General features: G+C 36.8%; 1 protein-coding gene across 3 annotated transcripts in view; it reads left to right on the plus strand.

Moving 5' to 3' along the window:
* Nucleotides 1–1,407: 1,407 nt before the first annotated feature.
* The window catches only part of glis3 (GLIS family zinc finger 3), a 33,451-nt gene continuing 20,990 nt past the window's right edge, over nucleotides 1,408–13,868 (plus strand). Inside the window, exons 1-5 of one of the 3 annotated variants that reach the window (XM_039670347.2) lie at nucleotides 1,408–1,591; nucleotides 3,013–3,333; nucleotides 8,338–8,515; nucleotides 10,107–10,486; nucleotides 12,574–13,175. In XM_039670347.2, the coding sequence (XP_039526281.2) occupies nucleotides 3,072–3,333; nucleotides 8,338–8,515; nucleotides 10,107–10,486; nucleotides 12,574–13,175 (1,422 nt within the window). In that variant the 5' untranslated portion in view covers nucleotides 1,408–1,591; nucleotides 3,013–3,071. The remainder of the gene's footprint in view (nucleotides 1,592–3,012; nucleotides 3,334–8,337; nucleotides 8,516–10,106; nucleotides 10,487–12,573; nucleotides 13,176–13,868) is intronic. The other 2 variants (XM_089126465.1, XM_089126466.1) reach the window with 2 other exon arrangements.

Here is a 13,868-nt window from a genome sequence, read left to right on the forward strand (position 1 = left end):
GTTAATTTCAGTACTTAGTAATTTTAGTTCAATTTTAGTCATTTTGCTTTATGCTTTTGCTTTTGCTATTTTTATTTCATTTTTAATAATTCAAAATAAAAACATGTTATTTCAGTTTTTATTGTATTATCGGAATTACTAATTTTGTTTTATTTCAGCTTTATTTCAATTAATGAAAATAGCCTTCCATTTCAATAGATTTAATTTATTTTACACTGGTATAAAATAAATAAAATATAATAAAATATTATTATAATAAAACCCTTTCAGAAGTCTATTTGCACTTAGTGACTGTTAGACAATCCAGTCTCAGCTCTGCATTAGTGTGGACAGATTATTATAGAGCCCAACACAAACCCCCTAATTAGAATACAATGAATGAAGTGAGCGAATGCAGGCATGTAAACACATTTTTCACATCTTACAGTCACTTCTGCTGCCCTGTGATTTCCACTAGAGGCCAGCATTCATGTTTGGTCACCCTGAACACACACACACACACACACACACACCGGCCTCCATACATCCAGACCAACAGCATCTCCATTTGAATCATATAATAATACAGAGCTTTTATTAGACGTTGCGTTCGCTCAAGTCTCCTGTAGAATAAACACCCATGTTGCCATGAGAACAAGCAGCAAACTCACCGAGCAAACACTCAAAGTGCCAGTGGAAGAGCTGGACCCAACACACACACACACACACACACAGGAGGTATCAGTGCAAAGCCACGTCAGACAGCTCGGCCTCAGGGGGATCTGGACAAACAGATAGAAAACTTGAAGAATTGGTCATTTAAAAAAACATTGGTAACACTTTACAATTAGGTTTACATTTATAAACAATACTTCCAATTTACTGTCAATCACAGCATGTTAGCATACAACTTTTGATGCATTAACATTATACTGTATTTTGACAAGGTAATATTACTGTAACAAAGATAAGATGTTTTATAAAATATTGCTCAAACTAATGAGGACTTATTGTGTCAGTGTTACCAATCATTTTTAGGCCTTTGCTTTATTAAAATAAATATTACTAGAAGCATTCACATTCAAGCCAAAAGACAAACACAAGGTCACATGCAAGATGCTGCATTACAAAACTATTCGAAACTAGACATCAAAAGAGAACAATCATTCAGATCAGTTATGCATTCTATTTTAAGTAGGCTATGTATGCCATGCATTGACATTTGAAGTTATTAAACAAGTTACAGTATGCAAACACTTGTTTAATGATTGCTCATCAATAATGCGCGTTGATCGCAAACGAATCCAAATATGGTGTTTAAAAAGCGTGCCATGATGATGTAATGCTGGCAAACATTCACATGATGAAGGTTCTGTGGGGCAAAAGGGCAAATGAGTCTGATCTACCCGCCCATGACAACCATCCCCAACCCACACACAACAGCGGCAGGAGCAGCTCACAATCACAATCACTCAACATGAACACACTATAAACACGCCGAAACTCTCCGAGATCGATCCCGAATTCCCGATCGACGATGACGTCACCGCGGCAGAAGATCGCCTGAGCTGGTTTATTTCATAAAGGTTTCATGAGGAGGAGGCTTTAACAGGTGAGTTTACCAACACAGTAGGAGTTAGGACACGCTAAACTGACGTGTGTTTCATCAACTACTGTAAAGTGTGAGATTACATTTTTAATGTAAAATTAAACGAGTTGAATACATTTCAAATTATTTTGCGCGCGAAGAGAGACGGTTGAAATTTTGACGGCTTCAGGGATGATCGTGAAAGCGCGATTTCGGTTTGTCCATCAAAATGCGTTTATTCATCATTATTGATTTTATTAGGCTAATTATATAATGATGTAAGAAAATCAATTGTAATAATGACACTTATTGCAAACCGAACAACTTATAAAACAAAATCTTCAATGGACCATTTTCACAGACTGGTAAAGCTTTTTAAGACCAAAAACATCAAATCCTGCTGTTTTTTTATATTCATTTAAAAAAGTAAAATTTATAACATTATACAGTGTATTATATTACATTGTATTATATTATATGAACTATTTAACACTGTTGTGAAGTTGTCTGGCTGTGTGAGAGAGTGCAAAGTTGACATATTTATCTCTTCTGACTGCAAATATCAATATCTCTCTATTTTTTTTTTGTTGTGAAACACTATTAAAGAGTTTTTCTTTTGCTATGTGAGCAAATGGGTAAACAAAACATATATTTTGTAGTCTCTAATTCACCGCTATAAAAGTTTTCCCAATGACGACTTCCGCTTCTGAGAAACACTGAATGTTAAGGGTGCATATACTGTAGGCCTATTGTCTCACTGTTAACATTAAAAATATTCATCTAATTTTTGAAAATATTTTTTGATGCTGTTTAGTTCATCATGAGCATCAAAATACACAGTTTTTCTACTGTGTACTTGTAGTTTCTTTGTAATTTACTGTGAAATTTCCAGCAAATTCTGAGGTAAAATTATTTCTACACCAACATTCACGTCACCAAGTCACCAACACGTCACCAAGCTTTTGTCTGTGTACTTGATCTGACCTTTAAGAATGACTAATGTAGTATAATTTAAATAATGTAAAAGTGGTTAATTTAGGCCTTGTACTTCACACTAATACGGTTTTGTATCGGCCTTGCGTCCACACTGAGACACTGTTTTTAAAAAAATGAAAATTAAGCTTTTCGAAAATGCTCTCCAAAGTGGATAAATTTGAAAACGCAGTTTACATAGTTTTTGTAGTGAGGACTAAGGAGGTATTTAAATTTGATGGATATTATGCCAAAAGATAGTGATGTTTATACCAGTATTGTTCTTGTTATGTGCAATTCACTTTCACACAGTTGCTGAAATATGTTACTTCACACACTCTTCATATCACAGTCCTGCAAAGATGACAGAAAATTTACTCACATTTGCTGTGGCGAAACATGAGAGCGGTCGCGTTTTAGACGGTGACAATGGATCTCGCTATGGAAATCTGACTAGTCTTCATGTTCATCAGGTGACTGACGTAAATCTGAAGATGATGTTTTGTGTCGCCCCATCGGAGCAGTGACGGACATGAACGGGAAAGGCTGTAACCTGATGGTTTCTCCCTGCAGTATGGCTCAGGTACCTCAGCTGAGGATCCACACGGGTCCCTCCTCTTCCCCGTCTCTCCATCCCGACTCCACCTCTGGAAGCTCGGCCCTCAGTCTCCGCCGCCAGGTGCTGATCAATGGGAAGTTGGGCTTTCCACAGTCGTCACGTCACCAAGCTTCGTCGCTTTCACTCCCAGCATCCTCTTCCAAACAATCGGTTCGACCCAGCTGCACGGACAATGGTAAGAACAAATCAAGAATAAACTTCTCAGGTTTTTGGCGTGTTCGATGGCTTTGAAAGTATGGAAACTTCAGAGTTTTTCCTCATAATTGCGAGTTTACACCTCAGAATTCTGAGTTTATGTTTCTCAATTGTTTTTCTTTTCTTCCTACCATGGAATGAATAAAATAAAGCTAATAATGACCAATTTTCTTGCCTTTGCAAGTTTACATCCAGCAATTTTGTTCTTTTTTTGTTTTCGCCACAGAATAAATTTCTTAATTGCAAGATATAAACTCATATTGGAGAGTTTCCTCATATATGCACATTTTTATCTCACAATTGCAAGTTATAAACTTTTAATTGAGAGATTACATCTTGGAATTCTGAGTTAACATCTTCAAATTTCATTTTTTTTTCTGCCATAGAATATATATATTTTTTTTAATCTCACAATTACTTTTTTTCTTGGACGTGTGTGGAAAAAAGTTAGAATTGTGAGGAAAAGGTCACAATTACCTTTTTTATTACCACAGTTTACCGTTTATTTTTCTGTTCTGTGGCAGAAATGAGCTTCCACATGAAAGTGCAGGCGATGTTCATAATGTAAAAGGGACACGTCCGCAGTGAGGATGAAATAGGCCGTATCTCCATCCCTGCGCTTCACACTGCTCAGCCCAGTGAGCCACAACACCAGACATGATGCTTTGAATTAGATAAGAGACAATCCAACATCCCCACTCACACTTAAATAGCATTTCCAGCCTTCAGTTCCTCTCGCACTGTCACATATAACAGGTCCTTCATCACAAGTGGACTTGAATTGAACTATGTATATAATACAGGTTCATAACGTCAACATGAAACCCATTTACTTTCTGAACTTACACTTCTGGTGTGCTTTGAGATGCCTTTCCTCCTGCCGACATCATAGATGCCTGATATAGAGATATTTTCACCATTAGATCAATTAAACACTGAACAATTATATCAAAATCATCAATAAAAGTGAGTTGGAACACATTTTCTAGGGATGGACCGTAATAAAAATTTTGGCCGATATACTAATAACCGATAATTCTTTATATTTAAAAGCCGAGAACCGATATATTGGATATATATAAATCCAAATTTTTATATAATTTTTGAGAGCCTGATTATAAAATCAAAAGTCTCATCAATTAAAAAGCCTCGTCCCAAACACACAATTATAATGTTCTCGTTATAATAATGTTATGACAGCTCCACGTGTTGCACTGAACTGTATTTTCCTCTCTTTAAGTGATTTCAAATCATATTTTCAAATCAGCATCTGAAGGAAATAATCCATTATTTATTGGTTTTAATATATCGGCCAAATTTTCTAATAACCGATATATTGGCCGAAATATCGTGCATCCCTAAAATATTCATGTTGACTTGAAGTCAAAACATATTTATTTCTGAAGCATTTTATAAATTACAGATCATTTCAAAGCAGCTTCACAGTAATAAACAATAAAAAAAAATACTGTTTAATATCTGATATATTTCAATACATGAAGGGAATTCAGATTCTGCTTTAAGCAGCATACAGAAGACAATAGTGTCATTTTAGTTCAATTTGATTTAGTTGATGTGAGCCATTATTGATAGTGTCATGATCATAAACCTGCCTAGTTATATTGAAATATAGTGACTAATCTGGTCTCGTCCTCCTCAAAAAACACAGATTTACTCACTGGTTGATATATTTCATTTCAATATCGTCCAGCAGCTCCGACCAAACCCTGGCTTTCATATTTTTGATGATTAACGAAGCAGAATCTTGGACCTAAATGAGCCATGGAAGCCGAGAGAGAAACTCGTTAGTACTTAACAGAGCAGAAACGCTTCTCTGACTCGAGGAATTCCATGACTATTCATGTGTTTCTGTTTAATACAGAACGGAAATATCACAAAAACTCATGGTTTACATTAAATGTTGAGTTGAAATGCTGAAAATATGGATTGATTTGTGATTTGTAACCCAGTATTGTTGATGCTCATTATTGCTATTTAAAATCTCAACCATCTGCCTGTTATATCATTATTTTGGCAAAAATATAAAGTCACCATGAAATCAAAGTGGACAATTCTTTTTATGTAATGTATTAGAAACGATTTATCCGTCGCATGCTCATACTTTTTGGTTTTGCCCTGAGATTTCTGAGTTTTGGAATAATATTTTTTCGTGGTCCTCAAATGTTTTTGGAGAAGAGATTAGTCCAGATTTTGAGTTGGCTTTGTTTGGGTGTTCCGACCCAACATTAGCATTGACACATTCTCAACAACTGTCTCTAACGTTTGGTATGGTGGTGGCCAAAAGGGTGATTTTGATGGACTGGAAGTCCATTGTACCACCCAGCTTTCATAAATGGCTGGCTGAAATGGTTGCTGCCCTTAAGCTCGAAAGGATTCGTTTTTCTAAAGCTGATGCATCTAAAAAATTTGATAAAATCTGGGGCCTCTTCCTTAAGTATCTTTCTAAGAATTGAAATATCTTTGGACATGTATGTAATATGGATGACTTTTTTCTTATTTCATCTTTCCATTGTCAATTTATATTTTATTTTATTATGATGATTTTTTTTTTTTTTCCAATTTTGATTTAGTGATTCAAAGTGTAATTTTTTTTTTTATTCTCTCTGTCTGGTGTGGGGGCGGGTGGGTGGGTGGGGGGTGGTGGGTGCTGTTTGTTTAGTTTTATTTTATGTATAACAATCTTTCTGTAAACATTTTTGAGATTTGGATATGTTTTGTGTTGTACAAAAAACTGCTACAAATAAAATTATTAAAAAAAAAGAAAAAAAAAAAAAAGAAACGATTTATCCGTGCACAACCTGTCACTCACATGAGACCCACCAATAACAAAACAACACAACCATCCAATTAGTTCCCACGTATACAATCAAGCCCCACCCACATTTGTTCTTGTTCCAGAAGCGTTTCACTCAGATATACGGCACAATATGGAAGAAAGTTCCCTTTAATGAAATGTTCAACTCAATATATAAATCTGCTAAGCATGAGAAGACAGCAGAGGCCATCTTTATCCTCTTCTGTTTTGAAAAACAATTATTTATGTGTAATCTGCACATAAACAGGGAAACAATAAAACACTTTCTTCCACAAAGGTTGTATAAGCCATAACAAGGAAATATTCTCAGAAGTTATGAACAATTCTTCCAGTAACGTTAATAGAACGTTCCTTCAACGTTTTCTGGTCTGTAATAATGTTCTCGAAACGTTAGCACAAAAACTTTATTTATACGTTAATCATGGAAATATTTCCCTGAGATATGACGTTTTTTAAATGCAACAACTTGTTTTGGAATGTTCAGAGAACACTTAAAGAGCCCCTATCATGGATTGTTGAAAATGACTGTAGTGTGGACTAGAGCTCTAAGGGAATGAAAACATCCTGCAAAGATTTATATCTGAAAGTGCACCGTATATAAAGTTATTGTCTTTCAAAAGTGAGAGTCGACTCTGAGTCTATGAAATTAATTGTTTTTGAAACGAGTCATTAGCTGTTACATCGTGACGTAGAGAGCGCGCAGACGGGAGTGACGTCTCGAACACATTCAAAAACTTCAGCTGAATCGCATCATGTCCAGAAGACACTGTGTCCTACATTGTAAAGACAGTTCAGTCACTTGTTTCCATTGTCCAGAGACGAGCATGTGAAGAATCAGTGCAGTGGTCAGAGTTCATATTAGCAACAGAATAGCCCGAACCTTGTGTTCTCATCATTTTAATGACGAATCATTCGCAAGCCGGTTGTTCCCGAAGGAGGGCTCAGTATCCAGTGTATATGGATCAGGTTCGTCCTCCTCCGAATCACAATCTGTGAGTAATATTAATAATGTTTGCTGTTATGTTTTCTGTAGCATGCACACTACTATAGTTATATTGTGTTGTGTACACTCCGCGCAGCTTCTAAGCGGGGTAAAGTTAGTTTTGTTTTTGATATTCACCAGACATTCACTGAAAAATGGCAATTACCTCCTAAACGACTTCGCCAAATCTGACTTCGCTCTATATAATAAGCACTGCCCCTTAAAGCCGCCGCAATGTGAGTCTCGCCGGGAAAGCTCGCTCTTGACGGAGACGCGCGTAAGGGGCCGTGTGGAAAGAGCACTTTTTCTGTTCAAACACTATATACAGTTTTCAACACTTGACGAGCTATAATCCTGGTTATGGGCCGACAGTCTCTGCCTACGGTTTACCAATAATAACTGACTGGGTCATGTGACCAATCGCCGCAGATTCGCGTCACTCAAAGGAGCTGTTTGGGAAAATGACTCGTCGAACGAATCATTTGGGAGTCGTTGATCAAATCGGGTAAAAATAAATGCATATTATAAGACAAATAAAGTGTTTTTTATCCTTGCATGCACGTTAAACTGTTTTTGGGAACTCCTGAAACAAAAATAGGAACATTTCAAATGCTATGATAGGAGTTCTTTAAAAGTAACATTTCCAGAATGTGTGAAGAATAGAATGTTCACTTAACAGAACATTTAAGAACTGGACATTTTTAGAATGCTGGTTGATGTCGTTCATTCTACAGAAAGAATGTTGTGTCAGTTGGTCGGTGTGGTATTAGTCCCGCCCCTCCTTTACTGTGATTGGATGGCTGGGTAAAAAGTGACATGAAAAAAAAAAGCATAAAGGGGGGCGTGGCAAAAAAAAATTTGAGAACCATTGCCATAGTGTATGAAATCTGTGCTTTATAAATAAACTTGCCTATGCTGTAGAAGGAAGGAGAATAAGTACATCTGTAGGGCAGAACCGCCTCTGATCGACTGAAAGCACCGCTTGATCATTATTCTCTGCTGGAGTCTTTTACTGCCAGCTTTTCCTGCTCTTTAATGGCAAGATTTCAATCAGACAGTCTGAACTTCAGTATTATGTGACTTCTGGACAGAAGATTTTATATAATACAAGCATGAATTATCTTCATTCAGTCATGGGTTATAAATGTGTGATGACTCTCTCTCAGGTTACTTGTCTTTGGGGATGAACAGAAATGTTTTCGGGCCGAACGGCAGCTCAAACCTGCAGGTGACGAGTAACGCCATGCTGGTCCACAGTCTGGGTCCGGTCCCTCCATCCGTCAATCAAACTTCAGCGCAACACAACCCGCCTCACTCACTCGCCGTTCCCTTCACTGATGCCAGGTAAATATCCTTACGGAGAATACATCATCAAACGCACATATGACTTTTGCACTAGATGTCAAATAGATTAATATACGAGTCATTATTTTCCCCTCCAAAGCTCTCAAATCTCACTTCTACTTTATGCTTCTACATAATCAAACCTGGCTCATCATAATTTACTCACATTCATGTTGATCCATGACTTCTCCGAATCTGAAATGCACTGTAAAAGTCACGTGAAAAGAAATCGAACATATATATACAGTTTATATATTTTATATATATAAAAATGAATTGCGATTAATTGCATCCAAAATAAAAGTCTGTGTTTAAATACTATATTTGTGTGTGCTGTATATAATTATTTTATATATATTAATACACACACATGCATGTATATATTTAAGAAAATGTGTTATTCATATATAAAATATTTATATAATATAGATTATGTATTTATATATATATATATATATACAGAATTTAAGCGCAAATAATTCTTAAATATATACATGCATGCATAGGTATTTATATATACAAAATAATTATATACAGCACACACAACTATATTATGAAAACACAGACTTTTATTTTGGATGCGATTAATCGCAATTAATTTTTGCACAGCCCTAATATATATATATATATATATATATATATATATATATATATACTGTATATATATAGGTGAAACTTTAGGTGAAAAGTTCATTTATTTCAGTGATTAAACTTAAAACGTGAAACTAATATATAGACTGATTAGATGCAAAGTGAGATATTTCAAGCCTTTGTTTGTTATAATTTTGATGATTATGGCTTACAGATTATGAAAACCTGAATTTTTGGTTTTCATAAGCTGTAAATAAAGTGAAATAAGTTTAAGTTGAAGCACTAAAATTATTTACTGAAAACAGACACAAACTTCAACTAAAATAAAAATATATAGTGCAATAAAAAAACTAAAACAAATAAAATGACAAAAGCACAAAAAAAGTGTAACTAAAATTAACATATAAAAATATAAAAGCTAATTCGAAATATTTAAGCATCCCTGTAGTCAATAATTGTATCCCTTAAAACGCATCTTTGATCACCAAAATTACATTTTTTTTTTTGCTTTAAAATCATTCTTCATGTCTTAAAATATCTGGAATGTAACTCGACACCCTCGCCTCATTTAGTATGTGCGGTGCTATAAATATGCAGATGAGCCCCGCCCCCACTCACTCACTCACTCACTCACTCAGAGATCCACTGGTTGTCGATCACACGTTGATCTGATTGGTCACAAGGTGGTTTGTGGCGTCAGAAACACCAAAGCGTGTTTTTGAGACTGTCTTTGGTTCACTGCAGTTTTAAGGAGGAAATACTCAGCAATGCTGTCCACTTATCAACGCACACACGGTGTGTGTTAAAGCGGATTAAAAACACCACACACACACATAAACAACATTAAAAGCTGGATTCTCTCCACAGTGGGACTTTAACTGAAAAAAGACAAAAATAAATGTTAGTTTATAACAGCAAAACAAAAGTATAAAGGAATTCAAAATATGATTATAACTAAAATAACAGCTTGGAATGACAGTAATGCCATGATGTATTGCAGGTGTTTGCTGTCCAGAGAGTCTTTAGCCTCGACCACGCTCAGCCTCGCCGAGACCCAGTCGATGCGCAGCGGGAAGCTGGACTGGCCGTACGGGTACCGGGTTCTGCCTCCTCTGGGTCTCACACACACATCAGAACCGGCGGACCTCGTGCCAGAGTCCCTCTCCAACCCGCCGTCTCTCCCGCATTACCTGTTCACCGAGGACCACAGCCTCTCGTCCCGCTCCAAGAAGAGAGCGCTGTCCTTATCTCCTCTCTCGGACGGCCTCGGACTCGACCTCAACTCCATCATCAGAACCTCCCCGACATCTCTGGTGGCGTACATCATCGGGTCTCGAAACTCTCCGGCATCGTGTCCGACCCCTGGAGACAAAAAAACATGTTAAGTATACTTGTCAAGTTCATCTATACAGCAATTTAACAGTTTCACAGCAGCTTTACAGCGATAACAGAGAGTGTTTAGGCTTTACAGCAGATCTACTGTAGAATAAAGTTACTGTCCAGATAAAGTGAGTTTTGATTGATTCACTTCCGTTGTAGAGATTATTAAATATTACATACAACATCCTAGATGTCCATGTCTTTTTTTCCTCAGTCGAAAAAAAATTAAGGTTTTTGATGAAAACATTCCAGGATTTTTCTCCATATAATGGACTTCAATGGGGACCAAACGGTTCAAGGTCCAAAAGACAGTTAATAACAGTTTCAGATGCAGCTTTAAATGTCTTTAAACGACACCAGACGATGAATAAGGGTCTTATCATGCGGAACGATCGGTTATTTCAAAACTTATTCCAAAAATGTAACTTTTCTAAGCACAAATGCTAGCCTTGCTCTATTCTGTGAGGCGCGTTTGTAACGTCACGTAATACGTAATTACGTTCAAAAGGTCACGGGCGACGTAGCCGGAAGTACAGAATCAAAATCGTCCGACGTCGTTGTTTTACCTTTTAATTCCTTTTTTATAAACGGCGTTTGATTTAGTTTGCACGTTCAACCTATGCGTTCAACTTGTAAAAACTGACTCTGTGCTTCCGGCTACGTCGCCCGTGACCTTTTGAACGTAATTACGTATTACGTGACGTTACAAACGCGCCTCACAGAATAGAGCAAGGCTAGCATTTGTCCTTAGAAAAGTTACATTTTTGGAATAAGTTTTGAAATAAGCGATCGTTTCACATGATAAGACCCTTATTCATCGTCTGGAATCGTTTAAAGCCCTTTGAACAGTTTGCACTGAAACTGTCTTTTGGACCTTGAACCGTTTGGTCCCCATTGAAGTCCATTATATGGAGAAAATCCTGGAATGTTTTCATCAAAAACCTTAATTTCTTTTCCACTGAGGAAAGAAAGACATGGACATCTTGGATGACATGGGGGTGAGTAAATTATCAGCAAAAGTTTTTTAAAAAGTGAACTAAACCTTTAACTTAGGGGCCGCTAACACGACACCGCTCTACTGAAGACGTTCATTTGCACGATAACAGTGTCGAGAACGCAAACTTTGAAACAGGATCCATGGTGCAAGTTTTAAACATTTTTGAAAAGTGTTATCATCTCTGCGTAAACTTCAAAAACACAAACCTGTGAACGCTGACATGCATATCTCGTGTTTATAGAGATGCGCGCAGGCGTGTGTGTTTCTTTAAACACTGACCTCAACATATTACTTGTCTGGCCTTAAAAATTCATAATACAGAATTAATTTAGAAGACTACAAGTGTGTTAATGGTTAGTTAACTTGAAGTGTGCTTTTTGAAACAGCTAATTTTGTACTAAAGTGTATTTTAGTTGTAATTAAATTGTAGTAAAGCATAACTTTAAGTGTATGTCGTGTACTAAATTGGACAAACTTAGTGTCAAGTGTCTGGACTAATTACATGTGTGATTAGTGATATTAAAGTGTTCTTTATTTGTGTTACAAGTGCATTACGAGTGTCTTCAACACATACAAGCAATATAACATCAGTGTATTTATATATATGTCACAGTCAGTTCAGTGATGGTTTATTTCTGTTGTAAAAAAAGTTATTAATTTAGTTCATTTATATATGCAGGTGAAACTCGAAAACTGAGAATATGATGCAAAAGTTCATTTATTTCAGTAATTCAACTTAAAAGGTGAAACTAATATATTATACAGACTCATTACATGCAAAGTGAGATATTTCAAGCCTTTATTTGTTATAATTGTGATGATTATGGATTACATACCTTTTCACAATATTCAAATTTTTTCATATCTGTAAACCATAATCATCACAATTATAACTAATAAAGGCTTGAAATATCTCACTTTGCATGTAATGAGTCTATATAATATAGTAGTTTCAGTTTTTAAGTGATATATGTACAGCCATCGTCCAGCTCAGTTATTAGTGCAGGAGATCAGTAATATTGCTGAATATTGTATTAAAGGTCCCAGACTAACTCAGCAATACAATAAAGTATACCTGTTCTTCCACCAGGGACTCCTTCGCCATTGCAGTCTGACGTTTGCGGACACTTTTTGGGAGTCAGAGGAAGTTGCATCCCTCATCCGAACCATGGAAAACACACGAACAAGAGTGTGTGTGTCCAAACGGACTCGGAGAGTCTCCGAATGCAGCATTTAGAGGGAATAGAAGATCAGTTCACTAATCTAGTGGTGGAGCCGCAGCTTCTCCCCGCACACCAGATCCAGAACAAACACTCGCCTTCAATCCAGCTGAAGTTCTCCGCTGTGATCCGGACGCCCAGTCCTCCTCGAGGGCCTCCGCCTCCATATAGCGCTCACGTTCGGGGATCGCACACTCAGAGCACGATGGTTCTTCCCTCCATGCTGGAGGAGGACGAGGACGAGGACCCGAGCGGAGGTCACCGCTGCCGCTGGCTGGACTGTGGCGCTGTGTTCGGGCCGCGGGACGAGCTGGTCAAGCACATCGAGAAGGTCCACGTGGACCAGCGTAAGGGCGAGGACTTCACCTGCTTCTGGGCCGCGTGTCCGCGCAAACACAAGCCTTTCAACGCGCGCTACAAGCTGCTCATACACATGCGGGTCCACTCCGGGGAGAAGCCCAACAAGTGCTCCGTGAGTCACTCCTCATTACACACCAGCTCAGGCACACCTGTGGATCACAGCAAACACAAGATAAACACAGTTATACATTAGTTTTGGAAGGTATAGAAAAAGCATATACAGTATATATATATACATTACGTAAAATTAGGCTATATATGAAGAGTTCAGATGCAAAAGCCTCTAAATGCCATTTGAAATTTTCTTCTTTAATGATGATTTTTATCAAACTTGTATATTTAAGTTCAGTAATTTCACTTAAATAACAATGATAATTACCTATTAATTGTCATTTAAGTGAAATTACTGAACTTAAATATACAAGTTTGATAAAAATCATCATTAAAGAAGAAAATTTCAAATGGCATTTAGAGGCTTTTGCATCTGAACTCTTCATATATTCCTGTGTGTAATTAAAAAGTTTTTGCTATATATACACTATATATATATATATATACACACACACACACACACACACAACTAGAATATGGTGCAAAAGTTCATTTATTTCAATAATTCAACTTAAAAGCTGAAACTAATATATTATATAGACTCATTACATGCAAAGTGAGATATATAAAGCCTTTATTTGTTATACCGAGTCTGAAATTCGCATCCAAAATTTTCGCACATTTAAAAAAAAAAAAAAAAAAAATCGACCTCACGTTATGTCAATCACGCTCGCACACTGCCTCTAAAACTTTC

Source organism: Pimephales promelas, chromosome 23 (assembly GCF_988280905.1).
Source record: "Pimephales promelas chromosome 23, fPimPro1.hap1.1, whole genome shotgun sequence".
Lineage (NCBI taxonomy): Eukaryota > Metazoa > Chordata > Actinopteri > Cypriniformes > Leuciscidae > Pimephales > Pimephales promelas.